The 18100-nt window shown below is 39.4% G+C and overlaps 1 protein-coding gene across 2 annotated transcripts in view; it reads left to right on the top strand.

Annotated features, from left to right (window-relative positions):
- COL24A1 (collagen type XXIV alpha 1 chain) overlaps positions 1-18100 on the top strand; it is a 154977-nt gene that overhangs the window by 71659 nt on the left and 65218 nt on the right. For both annotated transcript variants that reach the window (XM_074906511.1, XM_074906512.1), the window contains exons 21-24: positions 2545-2598; positions 4730-4774; positions 10027-10080; positions 11134-11178. In XM_074906511.1, the coding sequence (XP_074762612.1) occupies positions 2545-2598; positions 4730-4774; positions 10027-10080; positions 11134-11178 (198 nt within the window). The remainder of the gene's footprint in view (positions 1-2544; positions 2599-4729; positions 4775-10026; positions 10081-11133; positions 11179-18100) is intronic.

Here is an 18100-nt window from a genome sequence, read left to right as displayed (position 1 = left end):
TAACTGCAATTTAATCTTTGCTGCCCAGTTTCTTCACTAAGTTATTATTCCACATTATATCCAAAGTGTTAAATTAGATGTTTTTGTTAGAATTGAGTTGATACTTAACACATACATTACTGATATACTACCTTTTCACAGATTCCAGGAAAAAAAATGTACTAAAAGGTAGCCTACAAAGTTTAATACTCTGTATTCCATTGATACAGTAATTACATAGCGGAACAAGATTCAGTGGTCTCCAGCACATTTGGTGTTAAAAACCTTAGACAGCCTGCTCTAATCAGGAAGAACTGGTGGCTTACACTTGAGAAGGAAGATTACCAAACTGGAAAAATCTTTACACTGCTCATAGTACCAAGGGAGAAGGGCTGCATAACACTGGAAATGTCTTTTGGGATTCTTAGCTGTCTTGTGTTGACTGCAGTTTTTAAAAATTTCCTCCAGCTTTTATTTTTAGAAAACTGTTCTCTACCGTGCTGCTCTTTTCCTCATGTTTTTGTTTATGCATCCTCAGAAGCAATACCCATTTTAAAAGCCAAGAAAGCAGTAAGCTTTATTTTTTAGCAGTTGGCATGGGAGAAATCAGCCTCTTAGTAGAAAGTTTAAGCTCTGTGAGTGTGATCAGCCATCTCTAAATACCAGCAGAAATTCTGGATTGTCAGTTTGCCCTAAATTAGTGCAGTGATCAGCAAATCTGACCTCTCTAAAATAATGTTCAAAGGATTCATTACGTAATTTGGTCTACAGCACATTACTCAGCTTGGAAACAGTATTTTAAAAGATGTTTGATCTTGATCCACCACTTATTTAAAAAAAAAAAAAAAAAAAGGAAAAGCAAGAAAAGCACACTTACATTTAAAAAAAGGGAATAAGAATGTTTTAAGAGGTTCTGAAATAATTTAGTTTGTTTCCTATGTTATTCTTGCAAGTATTTATGATTTGTAACCAAGAAAAGTGAGAGGAAAAGATGGTCAAAATATGTTGACTACAAATGTAGTTTTTCCTGCAGTGTGTGTTGTGCCATGGAAGTAGTTGAGAACTTCCTTCCTCTGCTCATTTATATTTGTTTGGATAACATATTTAATAGAAGTGGCTATTAGGAGTTACACCACTTCTGGAAGGTATGGTTAGCTGGGAAGTTGCATATATAAAATATGGGATACCCCCATTTGCTGACTCCCCCATTTTTTTTCCAGACACTTTGGCACATGTTTAATGACTACCTTCATTTTCTGCTTGTTGCCTGAACCCTCAAAAGGGAGATGGAAATTTCATTTAGACTTTATACTCATTTTACAGTCTGTGATTTTATTATTTTTTTTCCTGGATCCAGTTAAGTGCAGCGGAAGGTTGTGTACAGTAGCAGTATTGCTAACATTTCCACTGTGCAATTACATTGTACTGAAAGCTGTATTTCCTAATGTACTTTGCTATTAGAATAAAGCAGCAGTTCTGTCAATGAAAAACAAATTTTCATGACTAACCACACAAGAACATTACTTATGTAGTGCTACTAAAAGTCCTTCTGTCACTTTGGTGGTGGTATGTCAAACAGCAGTCCATCCCACTCTTTCCCAGACTGATGGGTGCTGATGAAACTCAGTACCTTGAGGTGGCCTGTTCCATTTTCTGTTCCATTTTACTTTGCGTGCTAAGTAAACTGTTACTGGACCATTGCCTGAACCTTCTGTCTAGACTTCAGCTTCATTAGTAAGCAATTAATAAGGCTTACCCTTGGAACTTTCCCACCATTGCTTTCTTCAGAGGCTAATCATATCTCTCCTAAAGGCCAGTTTCTTTGTTCTTGTTGTTTTATCTGATATTGTGAAGCTTAGCTTTCCCAGAACATTAATAATATGTTTACACAGATTATTTTTTTTGTCCTACGCCAGGTCAAGTGCTTTTCCTAATTACTACCATTGTAATTGGGATGACCGAGATTTTTGACACACTGCTAGCTGCAAAGTCATTTTAAAAAAGTTTTGAAAATATTGGTGTGAGCGGTCATGAAAACTTGGAGTTGGCAGAGGATAAGGTGCTTTATCTCTGAGAAGCTGATTGTAATCCTGACAGAAAAGTAAGGGCTGAAAATCACAGGTAGTTTTGGACAAGCTAGTAGTTTAAATTCACTTTGTAGTTCATTTCAGTTTCAGTGTTGTCATCACATCTTATGTTAAAGACTATCTAAATCAAAGATCTATAAAGAGTTACATTGGGTTTGCTTTAATCTTAATATAATGGTGTGCTTTACATCTTAAAAAAAAAAAGAATTGTTCTTATCTCCTTTCCAAAAAGACAAAAAAGAAAAAGGTTCAGAAAAATCTATGTAGTAGAAGTCTGTAAGATACTGTTTTCCAGCAGAAATTAAAATCCTGCTGCATCTTCTCCTGGCTTCGTAAGGGAAATCCTAAGAGCAATGGTAAGAAATGAGGCCTGCTTCCTCAGTTTTGCATTTCTGTCCAGGTTTGCAAGAGGAGATAAACTAGACCAACCTGATCGTTAGCTGATAGAAGTTCTCACTGTGTTTGTTTGGATATTTAGGGACTTCTGGGTGACCGAGGGCCACCAGGGCCACAAGGCCCCAAAGGAGTTGAGGTAAGATGGAAAAATTATCCAAGCAAGAGATTATGTTTAAAAGAAAAAAGTTGTGAGGGGTAAGACACTTAGATGACAATGGTTAGGTGTTTATGGTGTTATCATGCAAAATTTCAAGTTTATTTTGCATTTTGACAGGTGTTGCAAAGAGATTTTAGCAGCCTTATGGGGCTGTGCATCCATTATGTGGTTTATTTTAGTTATTTCAGTGGAATCTCAGATAATATGTGTCCAGAGTTGGATCCGGTTATTTTCGTTAAACTGGGAGATGGGGGGTGGGGGGTGGTTTAGAGATTGAAACCATATATCAATTTAATTACAGTATCCTAGATACACTTAGTAAACAGTTAGACCCCTGTTAAATGAAAGGGGAGGAATAAATATATTGAGTGTTCTTAATTCATCATCATAAAAATAAAAACGCATGTCTCAGACTAAAAGTAATTACCATTAGAAATAATATAATCTGTGGTCCTGGGGATAGACCCCGAAACTTCTAAGTAGCTTAATTATGGGATTCCATGACAGACTGGAAAAGTGGGCCGGTGCAAACCTCATGAAGCTCAGTAGGGCCAAGTGCAAGGTCCTGCATATGGATCAAGGCAATCCCAAGCACAAATACAGGCTGGGTGATGGGTGAACTGAGAGCAGACCTAAGGAAAAGAACTTGGGGGTATTGGTTGACAAGAAACTCAACATGACCTGGCAATGTGCGCTTGTAGCCCAGAAAACCAACTGTATCCTGGGCTGCATCAAGAGGAGCATGGCCAGGAAGTTGAGGGAGGTGTTTCTTCCCCTCTGCTCCACTCTCATGAGGCCCCGCCTGGAGTACTGCATTCAGCTCTTGGGGCCCCCAATGTAAGAAGGGCATAGACCTGTTGGAATGGGTCCAGAGGAGGCCATGAAAGTGATCAGGGGGCTGGAGCTTCTCAAGTATGAGGACAGGCTGAGGGAGATGGGGTTGTTCAGCCTGGAGAAGAGAAGGCTCAGGGGAGACCTTATAGCGGCCTTCCAGTACCTAAAGGGGGCTACAGGAAAGCTGCAAAGGGAGAGCATGTAGTAATAGGACAAGTGGTAATGGCTTTAAACTGAAAGAGGGTAGATTTAGATTAGATAGAAGGAAGAAATTCTCTACTGTGAGGGTGGTGAGGCACTGGCACAGGTTGCCCAGAGAAGCTGTGGCTGCCCCTGCCCTGGGAGTGTCCAAGGCCAGGCTGGACGGGGCTTTGAGCAACCTGGGCTAGTGGAAGGTGTCCCTGCCATTCTAGTCCCAATCTATGATGATTCTATGATACTGAGTGAGTAAGAGCAAAATGATCTGTTTTGTTAGAAGCCAGGAAGCTCCAGATAGGAAACAGGAATTAAGAAATTCTATATCTTATAATTGAACAGGTTGTGTACTACTTCCTCCAAACCCTGGAGAAAAACTTCCATATTGAGGAGGATTAGTGAACTATAAAATTACCACAGCATGACATCCTGTCATGGCATTGATACAAATCCATGCTTTAATATAACAGCATAGTAAGTGAACCCTGAAAAGTTAACACTGCAGTTCCCCATCATGCATAATTATATCAGTGCACCGCACCGTGCAGGCCCAGTGTCATGATTTCTTCTCTTACACACCTCACAAGCCTGACGCCCAACCTCCCTCCATCCCTGAGAAAAGATAAGGACAAAACCCTGGCAAAATGGCTTGGCTAACTTAGTGGCTGTGCCATAGTAACAGGGAAGAGAAAAGCAGGAATATTCCTACTGGTTTTATAGTAATGAAGTGTCAAATGTTGCTAAAAGAAAGGAACTACAAGGCGGATACAGAGGTTGATCCATCATTGCCAAGTCTCTACCTGCTCAAAATTGTGAAAGTATTGCTATAATGGTGGGTATACCAACAGTTTCACAGCCTTTCTGGATGCATTTAGCAGCTACACAGGGCATGGCTTTCTGGCTAATGAATTTGTGTGAAATCAGTTAGTCTCTCTTACAGTGTTTCTGTCAGACTTGGAATCATACAAACACATCTGGAGCAGATTTGAGATTATGAGATAAATACATCAGTTATCTGTAGATTTTCTTTTTTCAAAGCTAGACTTGGCATCAAGCTTATTGAAGTCCTGATTTCTTTTAGGGAGAAGTAGGACCACCTGGACCTATTGGAGGAGTCGGCCCAAGAGTAAGTAGAAGTAATTTTATTAGGACAGGCTATTTTTCAGCAGAAGTACTGCTTTAAAAGGTAAATTTACTGTGAAGAAGTGACTGTGTTAAAATGGCATGTCCTGAATAAATGTCTTTCCTCAGCACATGCTCAAAACAGAGTTGTGAGGAGAAATGGTTTTCTATATGAAGGATTTGAATGGAAATCACAGACATGGTGTACAAAATAAAATGTTTGAAAAGGAAAGAGTCAAAAGCAAATCGCTTATGGTGCTCCTCTGAGACAGATGAAACTACCATGCACTTCCTAGGGACTGAATCAGCTGATATATAAAAATATTTAAGTTGGGGAAGAACCAACCATGAGACTCAGCTCACAAGGAGAAATACAAAGGACTAATGCTTTAAGAAATTGTTTTCAAACTGACCTGGTAGACAGTTGCTGAAAACAGTAAAACTGGAATGTCACAATGCTGTTTGTGCTGGCATGTTTTAAAAGACAAAAGTTTAAAACTAACAACCAGTCTTGTTAGTTATAAAAATGTACTAATGTCTAAGAGTATTTTCGTGGACTTGAAGCTTATTTTTAGGAAAACTCTAAGCTAAAAATGCGTATTATCCTGCACTAGGGACTATGGGAGTGTTGCTAAGTTTATTGAAATTAATATGGTCTTCTGCCCTTACTTGATTTACTTATGTGTGGTAATGACTGGCTTGGTGTTCATTTTGGATGACTTCCCAGGTTCATACATGAACCTGGGAAAGTGTTTACCATTGTTTCCTGGTTCTAGAGTGGATAGAGTCCTATGTCATTTCTTCTGTTTATTAGCTAGTCAAAGCTGGGAATTTGCTTCCTGTTAGAAATATATACTAAAACATTTATTTGCCACATTGATTAGGTGTTTTAAAAAACCAAACAAACAAACAAATCCCCAAAAAACCCTCAAAACCTCTTTGTTTTCAGCGAGCAAAACGTGCTGAAAGTTGAACAGAATTTCAAAATGCTTTGTGACTCAGTTCAGTATTGAGTTTAATCTGCCTGAGCTTCTGCCAAGAGTCTCATGGAAACTTTTATTTTGCCTGCATCACCCTTTGGGTCTCCTCCTTGGGCAGGGCTTCATGGCTGAACAGCATCTCCCATATTGTGTTGTGGCAATTGCTGCAGCGGGTGACTCATGGGCAATGAGACACCCACCTTCACATTCTCTGTGTCACCAGGCATGCACAGGCCACTATCAGCTGGTGTCAAAGTGACCTGAAAGGAAAAGTTTCTGTGTAACTTAAAGAACAGAAATATTTTTAATCTATTTTGGGTCAGTTTGACCTAAATTATTTTGGGTTTGATTTCTCTCAATGGGAAATATGCACATCATTGTCATGTCTTATGGCTCCCTGGTTTCTCTCTCTCACAGCAAGTTGTTGAGAGAAGAATGTGTGGATCTGAGGTGGATCCCAGGGTTGCCATCTCCAGATGTTTTTAGTAACTTGCTGGCTAATAGCCCCTCCTGAAATTAGAAGTAGGGGAAATGGGAATTTTGCTTGATGGGGAGCCCTGCCTGTTTTTCCACCTCGTCCCGGGGCCCATCTGTTTTCGCCTGGATACTACAGCTTCTGTTGGCTCCAGCTGTTTCACAGCTCCAGGCCAACTTGTTCACGCTGCTGCTCTGAACTCTGCTCCCATCTTTATTTGTCCTTTCTTCTTCACTCCTGCTTGTAACAGAATGTGTGATTACATTGCAGAGAGAGTCCCAATCATGAAGTTGTTAAATCTGATACAGTTTAGCAGGACTGAGTCAGTAAACTGCTAAACACATCTTTTTTAATTATGCTTGTTTGATTGCAATTGCACAGTCATTTGATTTCCATAGGTTTGGTTTCTATTTTCTATGAAAGGCGTTTAAAAAAGCAAATGCTACACCTGAAAGTAAATGCTGTCAAAACTGTGTTGTCACTGTACTAATTAAGAAATAGCCATGGGGGCAGGGGAGGTATTTGAGAGGGACCTGAAGAAGTGGTCTGGCCATGCATGGCCCCAAGGCACCATCAGCTGTCAGCTGTGCCTTTAGCTGACAGATGTGTCTCTAACTTTTTTGCAGCCTCCAGGGGTGGGGATTCTTCATGCTTCTTGGCAATCTGCTTCAGACCTTTGCCTGTTTTACAGATAGATTTTCTAATGTCTAGCCATTCTATCTGAAACTCTTGCCTGTGTCTGTCTTGCTACAACCTTGCTTCCTGTCCTAGAGACCTTATTTGTAGGCAGGATTAACAGGTTAGTCCTCTTTTCAGTCACTGTTATCCTGACTTTATTAAGGTTTGTCTCAACTAGGTAAAGTATCCTTGTAGGTGATATATTATAAATTATTCTTATGAATAATTATGATTATTCTTATGAAACTGTTCTAGCTTTCTTTTGAACAGTAATAGAGCAGTCTTGTAGGGCTTCTGGATTTCCTCAACTCTTCTACTGTGTAGTCAGGTCAAAGTGTTCAGCCCTCAGTTCAGGTTTAGGCATATGCCAAGTAGGCAGCCATAAATTTTGACCCAATTTTTTTCTCTTCCTGACCCTGCCCCTCGCCTCCCCACCTTTGCTTTAAAAAACGTGCATGAGACCAAAAACCCCTGGGACCCACCTGACCTGTGCTGCCAGCAAAACAGATCATCCTTTACTGGAACAGAATGTGAATATGAACCTGCTCTCTGGTTCTCAGGTGCTAGCTTGGGAAAGAATTCCCATGTGTCTGAAACAACTGGAGCCAAAACTGAGGACACTTCCTCACTTACTTAGGATATATCTCAGGTTCCACAGAGTTTGAATTTAGGAAGAGCTTTTTGAGCTAAATCTGATCACATGATTTGATTTCTCATTCATGGCTTTCCAAACCCTCCCACCAATTCTATTCCAAAGTCAAATTCTTATGTTCTCTTAAATTAATCCCTCTAAATCAAAAGATGCTAGATTATTATTTTTTTTTTAGTATTTATTTGTCCTGTGAAAACACAGCAGATGCCACGTTAAAGAATGGACCGTGTTTATTCAGTTTCTCCCCAATTAACTCTTTCTCAAAGGCTATCCAAATATTAACACTGTAACTGTCAGTGTAGCTCAGGTCAGTCAGCCGAAGCATTGGTGCATTTTATTATTTTATTTGTATCTTCACTGCTGAAGCAGAAAATGTCTTCAAAAGGGAGGGAGATTGTTTTAAACCAGAATGTAAAAAGGAATTGTTGCAAATTGATTCCTTTTCAAGATGCATGTGTTTAAAAAAAAAAGAAATTAAAAACCCTGGTATTCATATAGTCATAAGGTGAGCAGTTCCTCCCAAAGACAGAGGAAAGTGCTCTCAAAGCTGCCTCACTCCCCCAGTGGTTGGCAAGTGCCTTCTTGTGGGCTGAAAGTATGTAAGGAGCTTGTGGAGGGATGGGAATAGAGTGATACTGAGAGATATTTGTATTAGAATATACAACCCTATATCAACCCATTGTAAGGTGAAAGGAAGCACAGGTGGTTGCTGTTTCCTGAAATGGAAGGGCAGAACTTTCATATAATATTTTAGAAAACAGACATTTCCTTTGGGATTACCCTGCCATGGAAGAGCAATTTTTGAAGGGGTTTGCAAGCAGAAAATCAGCCATCCCTAGTTTAACCTTCTGTCAGTGGATTTTCCTCCATGTGTAATTTATAATTGTACTGCATTTCTGTTTAAAGCCAAATCCATATGTTTCAAATTGCTTTACCAGTTAAATCCACTTGTTCCATTTTCCGATCAACTTGCATCTGTTGTGTGTCTTTCACAGCTAGTACATAGCTGGGGTACTACAGCCAAGAAACCTTTACAAGTTGTAACTCCACTTTGGTTCTGCTAGGACAAAAATTATCAAGGTAGTTAATAGTGGCCACTAGTTTTCTTTCACAGATTTTTATTTAAAATATTTTTACGTTACAGTCTGGATCTCTAGAAAGAACTTAAGGTTCTTTGCAGCAAAGTAGTTAGCATGTTGTAACCTGCAGAAACACATCACTTCTCTAAGCCTTGTGGAAAAACATGACTTGCTTTATCTGGGTCACTCGGAACTTCTCTTCATGATCTTTTTTCCCTGCATTCCCTATCTGTGCCATGTTTTAATCCATTGGCAAAAACAAAAGTATGTTCCTAAAGCAGTGATATTTGTTGGAACTTGTAGGGCAAGATGAAATCAGGCAGAGAGAGAATGAGAGAGATAAAAAGGGTTTAATATGAGAAGTCATGGAATCTTCTAAGACAATATAATTTTAAACCATATAGAGAATTTCTCAGATGCCCAGAAACTCACACACATATTGTTCTCTGAAAGACAGGCACAGAGCATCCAGAGCAAAAGAGCCAAATGGAAAAATCTCATATTTTTTTGAAGAAACCCATTTGTTATCTGTTGCTTTAGTTGCTCTTGTCTCAGGACAGCCAATGTGGAGAGGAAAGCTCTCATTATGAGTCCTGTGAGTGTAGTTATTCAATCTGCTGGAACACAGCTGATAATTTCCTTTTAGCAAAAATCTGCATCTTTTTTATACTGAATCATTAGAATTTTGAATTAATTTTCTTTCTCCCATTGTGAGGCAATCTCGCAACTTGCTCAAGAGCCAGATCCAGTCCATTGGGCCTTTACTTTTGGATTTGGGTCTTTGCCTCGGAGCATATGGGGAAAGTTTGCCTAGGCAGGGCTATGGTGTTCAGATAACCAAATGGTTAAGCCTTGATTTATGTTGTAGAGGAAGTACAATATCTATCAACAGCAAAATACTAGTGGAGAGAAATGAGGCTTAAAATAATCAATTCAGTGAGCAAAGAGGAGAGGATATTTGAGCTGATTTTGTCTGGTTGAGGAAGGACAGTTAGGACACCAGTCTGTGAAGTCTAAACGTTAAATTCTGTTAGTGTGAGGTCTTCCACTGGAATTAGCCAGAAGAGAACATGACCTTGCCTTTTCTTTGTCTTCTTAATACGTTTTTTAAAGTGAAATTGAAACGGTTTTGGTTCTTGGATTCTGACTTTTTCCTCAGTGTTAACCACTGTAAGAGTCAACACAGATTCTGCTTACTGTGCCAGTATTTGCTGTAATAATCAACAGTGTATTTTCAGATGTAGATTTATAAATACACTTGTTTCAAATGTTGTTATTAAATATTACTAAACTGAACATTTTTGAGTGTACATATCGTGATAAGTACAGAAATTGGGATGAAACTATCTTTAAAAAGAAAATATTTATGGTATTTTATTCTAATCATTTTAGGGAAAACCAGGACAGAAAGGTTATGTAGGTGATCCTGGACTGGAAGGCTTAAAGGTAAGTGATTTTTCTCTGTATGAAATAAAATGTGTTTGGAGTATTGACTGTGTACAATTATACACTGCTATACACAGTGGCGTGCCAGTGAAAAAGGATATGAGTACATATGCTTCCATATAGTATAAATGTATATCTCGTTGGTGATTCTGCTTTCTTGCAAGATCCCATTTTGGAAAAGAAGGAAAATTATGCATCCCTAGGAGACAGGGATGTCTGAGCAAAGACAGCACCTGCTAAAATAAGATCTAGCTGCCTGGGAATGTGAGGGTGGCTGGGCCTGGGGACAACAAGGGACACAGGTCAGTTCCTGCACTGGCAGGGTTTTGGGGGTGTAACAGGGGTATGAGATGAAGTACTGCAATCTGAAAGAGGAGCTTGTGGTGGCAGAGTTCCTCAGTGCTGAGTTGCATTTTGAGTGAACAGTACCCAAATCACTGCTCATCAGGGTGTTGAGATTATAGTCATAGCCAGATAATTAATAGTGCATATACACCCAGCTTCCACTTGTAAAATACATAGCAAAATGCTCTGGAATTATGTAATGTGACTTGCGGCGTGATTAAGGAGAACAGAATTAATTACTGCCAATTCCAAGCTTTTGGGGGAAGGGGGAGGTGTTTGTTAAAGTATCATTCAAATGTCAGTTTTACTAGTATTTCCTAACAAAGTTATCAGTAGTGTGCACAGGTAGCATTTACTTTTGAAGCAGTTGTGAAATAATGAAGGTAATTTGCTGAAAGGAAGATTTAAATAAAAGCTAAATAATTTATAGTATTTGCTGACTTAATATATTTAGTGAGCCCCTAATACATAGTTTTAATTTTTGTGGGCAAGTCCTAAATACGTTAGGACATCTTTTTACAAAATCCAAATTAGCCACTGACAAAATTAAATTTTTGCTGGTTGCTTAAATTTAGCTTTTAAGGTTTTAATTGGCAGATGAATTTAGAAAACAAAGCGGCTCCTAAGAAAATAGAGGACTTCAGTATACACATATGAAAAAAATTACCTCTCTAATGAACTACATCATCTGTTTTCTACATTTAACAGGGAGAGCAAGGAGACCAAGGAAACCTTGGAAAAACTGGTGAAGCAGTAAGCTTGAATCCTCTTTCTGGTTTTATTTTTAATTTTATGTTTATTTGAGAGTGAATGAGTAATTTGTTGCAGTAACTTTCTGATGAAGTTTGCCTTTCTTTGAAGCTGTAGTATGTTGGCTATATCTCTGTGGTCTTTCAGACTATTTAAAGAAATTCCTCATTTTAAGTATTTTCCAGAGTTATTCTGCTTTTTTCCTAGTAGGTTGAGTGAACATTACAGGTAGTTGTAGGGATCTTCCAAAGCACGTTCAAGTAAGTGAACGAGTGATCCTTTTCCAGTTAAATCATTTGAGAGGCCCCATGTAGCCTGAGATGTATTTTGAAGACTTGTTCTTGTCTACCCTCCATAAAATCACAGAGCTCAAGGTGAGCTTGAGGTGACATGTAGTCCATCCTCTATTGCCTAGGCAAGATCAATTATATTTATATCACTCCTGGCAAATATTTGGCTAACCAGTTATTAAAAAGCTCCAAGAACGAAGGCTCCAGGACCTGCAGGTAGCCCAGGACCTCTCTGTCTTTATTGTTAAAAAGTTCTTCCAGTTGTGTAACTTGACTCCCTTCTGCCGGAAACAGCATTTTACAAATGATGGTTGTTATTGTGTGCCTCCTTCATTCTTTCTTCTGAGACAAAACAGTCCCAATTCACTTAGCCTTTCATGTATTCTAGATGATTTGTCACATTTCTACTCTCCTGTAGACTTTTTCCAATTCATCTAAACATCTGTGACTTCAGCTTACTGTCCAAACTCAGACTGCTGAAAAGAAAAATTGCTTCTTACAATCCATATTCTTGAATACATGTGCCCATTTTTGCAATAACATGTTGTTATTCTATTAGTGATCCACAGCCTCCAATCCTTCTTTTTTGAAGTCATTATCTTTCCCAGTTCTTCCATTTTAGATGCTTTTTTAGTTGATATTTATCACTTAAACATACTGCCTTGCAATTCTCTCTGCTTAATATCATCCCCTGCCCTTCTGTATTTTTAACGTTTGTCTGGCAATTATGAGCAGGTGTGAGCTTGTTGACCCGTGCTTGAGTTACCCAGATGTTGTGTAGAACATGATGAAATTGGTTTTCTTTCTTGAATTAATGTATGCCGAGGAGAGATACCATACAGTGGTTTGGGCTCGGTGCTCTACTGTCACATAAACTCCGTCCAACTTAGACAGCAGAGTGAGCTCTCCCTAGTCTGCAGAATACGAAGCGGACATACCTGAGACAGCTCATCAAATGGTTGGTTACTGCTGAAATTTTCCAAACTGCTTATAAGTCGAGTCAAGCTTCTCTGTGCACTTTGAAGACTCTGCTCCAGGGAAGGGGACTGAGGAGCTGGACTCTGTCAGTTAAAAGTATTTGCTTAGACAGGAACCAATAATGCCATATAACGCCATCAGGTCCTCTTAAAAGTCAGCCAGCACATCTCTAAACATAGTGAGTATACTTAGCAGCAGCTCAATCTGTAGCTTTGTTCAGCAGTTTATACATAGCAAAATTCATTTTGTTAGGTTATAATCAGACCTGTAAAGCAATAGTTTTCTTATGACACCATTTGGAAAATCTGGGTTTTTTTATATTGCTGAATGATTGGGCAAACCTGGATGAGTGCTGGAGAATGACGATGTCATAGTAGAGGAGAGCAGATGGGACATTATAACACTACGTTGCTTTTATGGAGAGATGCATAAATGGCTGTACTGGGACACAGTAATATAATCTGTCCATACAAGCAGCATTTCTCTGTCAATGTAACACCTTCCCCCCCCCCCCCCCCCAAAAAAAAAAAAAAAAAAAAGAGCAAAATTAACCTTTTATGACATATTCATTCTGATTTTCAGCCTGTAACATGTTAGGGAAAATGGATAGCATTTACTCTGTTGTACAGTGCCACATGCACCAAAATCATCAACAAAAGATAAAGCTAAGATCAATCTTAGATAAAGCTAAGATCAATCTTAAATCACTACATTTATAATAGTACATAAACCAGTACAGAAGCTAATGACGTAACATTAAGTTTCTGTATTTGTCCCGGGATTTGTTTTGCTCCTCAGTAAGCTTGAATTCAGTGTACACATTTTCCACAACTCAGGTATTTTGTATGAACATAATATCATTCACAGCTGAATGAGCTCCATTCTAATATAAATGCAATATTCACTATCTCTAATATATAATCAATGATTACATGTTACAGTAATGATTAATAAGTCATACTTACTACCTAACTGTAGTCAGGCATAAGCTGCAAGAATAAAATAACAAAAATATTATTTGTGCCAAAAGAGGGGGTGTTGCAGCCCTGTCACAGTGTTATAAAGAAAGATAATTACGGCCCATCACTAATTACCACTTCCCACACTTGCTGTTTCAAGAATTTGCATATGATACAGGATGACATGAGATACCCAAGAACTGAAGTGGTTTATAAGCTATTGATAAATACTCTTTATTTGTGGATTGTAGAATGTCTTCTGCTTTATGTACATGCATTTTAATCAAATGAGCTTCATAGGCCCTTGATCCTATTATATTACCTTTATATTATCTGGCAGCAGAGGACTAACACCCACTATGTGATCTTTAGGGAGATAATATATATTATCTTGTGGTTAAGGCCAATGGTAAAGCACCAAGAGCAGGAGACAGCCTTTCAAGCACGCTCAGCAGACCTCACAGGAAGACTTTTCAAAATCCCTTCCCTTCGCTTTATTCACAACTGGAATCTGTAACAGTTAAGCTTTAAGCTTTTCCTAAGTAAATTGAAAAGTACTAGTGGGAAGAGGATGTTTTTTCTCATATGTAGAAAATGGTTTTCCAGATGTGAGTCCTGATGTAAAATATTCACTTCTGTACACTTTGGACACGGTTTTTACTTCCAGCTTCTGTTCGTAACCAGTAATTTTTCTTCCCCTTGGTATGCAGAGAGAATACAAATTTCTTAATACAGAGATAAATCCACACCCTGCTATTCAATATTAGCTCTGGTGACATACATGATGACTCCAGGACATCTCTGGAATCAAGCATGCTACACACAGACACACACACACACACAAGTTTGAAAAACAAAAGACCAAGTACAAGAGATAAGTACAAATGCTACTAGCTGCTGTGACAGATTTTGAGATGGAGCCCAAAAGAAGGTAAGGCATCTGTCCTTATTGATGCCTTGTGAAGTTTGTGTTACCGGATGCTTGGTAACACCAAATGCAAATAGGATTTGTACAAACAGCACTAAATAATGTGTAATTACTGTACAATTTATTTAATAATAAAGGTAAAGGGGAAAAACAATACTAAAAAGTTGATAGGAAGTCCAGTGTCTAATAAAATTCTGTGTGTATGGTTTGTTCCTTCTGCACTACCCCCTGTATCTCCCCCTTTTTGGCTTAACTGTTGTTTGTTGTTTATTCATGATCTTTATTGACTGAGTTTTTATATTACAGGTTATGATGCATACTTCTAAGTCCACAGTTGAAATATATGATACTGTTTTTTTAGCAATGGGGAATCCATCACAGTATTCCAGTTCTCCAAAAGAAAACTAGTACATTTCCTGAAGCTGCCAAAGGAAGCGATTTTGCAATAATAAATCCCGTAAATGTTGAATTCATAGCAAATTATCACATAAAGCACATGTGCATGTCTGCTATTGAAACATTGATACCAAAAGGTTGTTGTACCAATATTTTTATTTTTTCTTTCAATTTTCTTACTTTTCCTGGTATCATCCATCTCTGTCTTTGACTGATAACATCTTTCACTGCTGTCTGCGATGCCAAAATATTTATGGCTTTTCTGTAGCAACTTTTCCAGGTCAAGTACTGCTTCATATCTGCATAGAAAAATACAGATGGCAACTGTGCACAAGCAGGGAAGTTTCAACAGCAGGAGATTGGACCAGAATTCTTGGTTATTCAATCTAGTAAGATAGCTGAAATACAGCGCTGTCAATAGGCTAGAGGCCATATTGTGACATGAAGCTGCTGACTCTTCAGAGCACATTTCTGCCAAAGTATTTCTGGATGCTTGTCAGTGTGTGGAAACTGAGTAGACTAAATTTGTAAAATGTTCACTGTGCTTATAAGCTTGAAATGACACACATTTTAATACTAGTTGAGGAATTTGTCTAAGATCAAACTTCAGACACTAGTCCTTAAGAGAGTCCTACAACAAAAACGGTTTCTCTGGCTATGACATATGCCCTCTTTAAAGGGGAAGGCAGGCAGGTTCAGGTGGTGTTGCTTGGCTAAGCAGAGCCCAAAACTGTGGTAGGACCTGGCAGCTGTCCTTTGCTGCAAGATACTCAGTTAACTGAAGGACCATCAGATCCAGTTGAAGAGGGACTGGTTAAGATAGTGAGAAGTAAGGGACAGCAGATAGAGCAAATTGACACTGCTAATGAGACAAAATCTCTTGGATGTTATGCCAAAGGAAACAACTGCTTCAGTTACTGAGAAAATTGCCCTTACATTCTGGGGAGGAAAATCTCACTTTGCTGACATATGCAACTGGATTTTGTACAATGAGATCAGATGCTATCCAGTGATTGATAGCGAATATTGGAAACCAGCTTCAGGTATCTCATACAAATGACCTGTCTGTGTTAAAGTGTCATGTATAACTTAAGAAAATGATTCATTGTTCAACTTTTATGGCAGAAAATTGAACACATCTGAACTTAAAACAGCTGCTTGTCAGGATTGTGTCATTGTTTGGTAATGCTAGTGTTTACTCAGACTGTGCCACACTGAATAACTAAGTGCAAGTTAATTCCAATTTCTCCTTGCCAGTTCCATTGCAGAAATTCAGCCCTTGCCCCATATGCTTCTGAATTAGAAATCACTGACATTCACATATTGAGACAGGGTCCAAGGGTGGAACTGTCAGCTGCAGCATGTACAACTGGTGTCAAAAGGACAAACTAAATAAGCAGAGTTCATGAACACAAATCCTTGAAAAATAATCTTCAAAGACCTGGAAAAGTTACATGTCAGCAAATTTGCCCAGTTGCAAACAGTTTTTGAAAGAGCAGAAAGAAACAAAGCTGAGATGAGAAGTGCTTCCCCCACCCCCCCAAAAAAGCTAAAAAGAATAGAAAGTTGTGGTTCAGCAAACAAAAAAAAAAAAGTGATATTCAGGCTGTCAATGGCAGCTCCACAGCAGACTGAAAATGGTCAGCCTGTGAGTCTGTGGGAAGGCAAGACAAGGCTGCAGTCAGGCCATGTGCCTAGCAGTTGAGTTGCTTTTGAGAAAAATTCCCATAAAGCAATTACCACATCTCCTGCAGAGGTAAAAATTAGCTGGATTAGCCACCAGGGATGCTTAATTCATGGAGAATGGAAACTGCAACCCCATTTGCTTGAAGAAAAGATTAAATGAGCTTTAACTGATGTTTTCAGGATGCTCGACAGAAGGAGTTCTTTGAACTATCATGAAAAGTCTGGGCTTTGGGGATATGCAAACAAGAATTGTAAGCCATAGGCCAAAAGAAAAGTCAATTGAGGAAAACCTTTTTTTTCAAAGACTGGTGAATGCATGGGGCATTGCCAAGGGCCTCAGAAGAAGAAACTAGTTCAGCTGCTTTTAGAAACCTATTGGATACAGATTGATGTAAGTTCTGTGAAGACTTCATGGTGAATGGTACTAATGATACTTCTGTGCTTATGTTGTGCTATGTTTTAAGCCTAGGTGAACTGATACATCATCACTGCTAGGTCTTTTTCTGAAGAAGAGTGGGGAAACAGGTTACAATATCTGGAGGTTAGCTTTTTCAAGCTGCTGCTTTTTTTTTTTTTAAGGACTTTTTGTTAGTAGTGCTCCTCATCAGCTAGTTTCAGCTGCCATGCTACCCCACAGAATACCCACAGCCCCACAAACTTTATGGTTTTGAAAGTTAGGACTAACCCCTTCACAGAATCACAGAATCATCTAGGTTGGAAAGGACCCTGGAGATCATCTAGTCTAACCGTTCGCCTAGCACAGTTCCCACCTACAGCACATCCTTAAGCTCTAAATCGACTACTCTTGAACACCCCCAGGGATGAGGACTCCACCACCTCCCTGGGCAGCCCATTCCAACGCCTAACAACCCGTTCTGGAAAGAAATGTTTCCTAATATCTAGTCTGAACTTTCCCTGGCACAACTTGAGGCCATTCCCTCTTGTCCTGTCGCTTTCTACTAGGCTAAAGAGGCTCAAACCCAGCTCTCTGCAGCTTCCTGTCAGGGAGCTATAGAGGGTGATAAGGTCTCCCCTCAGCCTCCTCTTCTCCAGACTAAATAATCCCAGTTCCCTCAGCCTCTCCTCATAGGACATGTGCTCCAGACCCTGCCCCAGCTCCGTTGCCCTTCTCTGGACACGCTCGAGTCATTCAATGTCCTTTTTGTAGTGAGGGGCCCAAAACTGAACACAGGAATCGAGGTCCAGCCTCACCAGTGCCGAGGACAGGGGAAAAATCACTTCCCTGTCCCTGCTGGCCACATTAATCCTGATACAAGCCAGGATGCCATTGGCCTTCTTGGCCCCCTGGGCACACTGCTGGCTCCTGTTCATCGGGCTGTCAATCAACCCCCCCAGGTCCCTCTCTGACTGGCAGCTCTCCAGCCACTCCTCCCCAAGCCTGTAGCGCTGCTGGGGGTTGTTGTGGCCCAAGGGCAGCCCCCGGCATTTGGCCTTATTGAAGCTCATGCAGTTGGCCTTAGCCCATCGCTCCAGTCTATCCTTAAATAAGTCAACACTCCCTGTACCATTGAGAACAGCCAAAGAGTATAATCTTTTCCATGTGAGATCTGTTACCCAAAGGAAAAAAGCCACTAGTTAGATGCATAAATGTAAATACCTTTTATCCCAATTCAGTTCAGCCTGGAGTAATATCTCTGGAGTAATATCTACCTTCAGAAGAAATTTTT

This window comes from Athene noctua, chromosome 5 (assembly GCF_965140245.1).
Source record: "Athene noctua chromosome 5, bAthNoc1.hap1.1, whole genome shotgun sequence".
Taxonomy (NCBI): Eukaryota; Metazoa; Chordata; class Aves; order Strigiformes; family Strigidae; genus Athene; species Athene noctua.
This window is presented reverse-complemented; position numbering and strand designations above follow the sequence as displayed.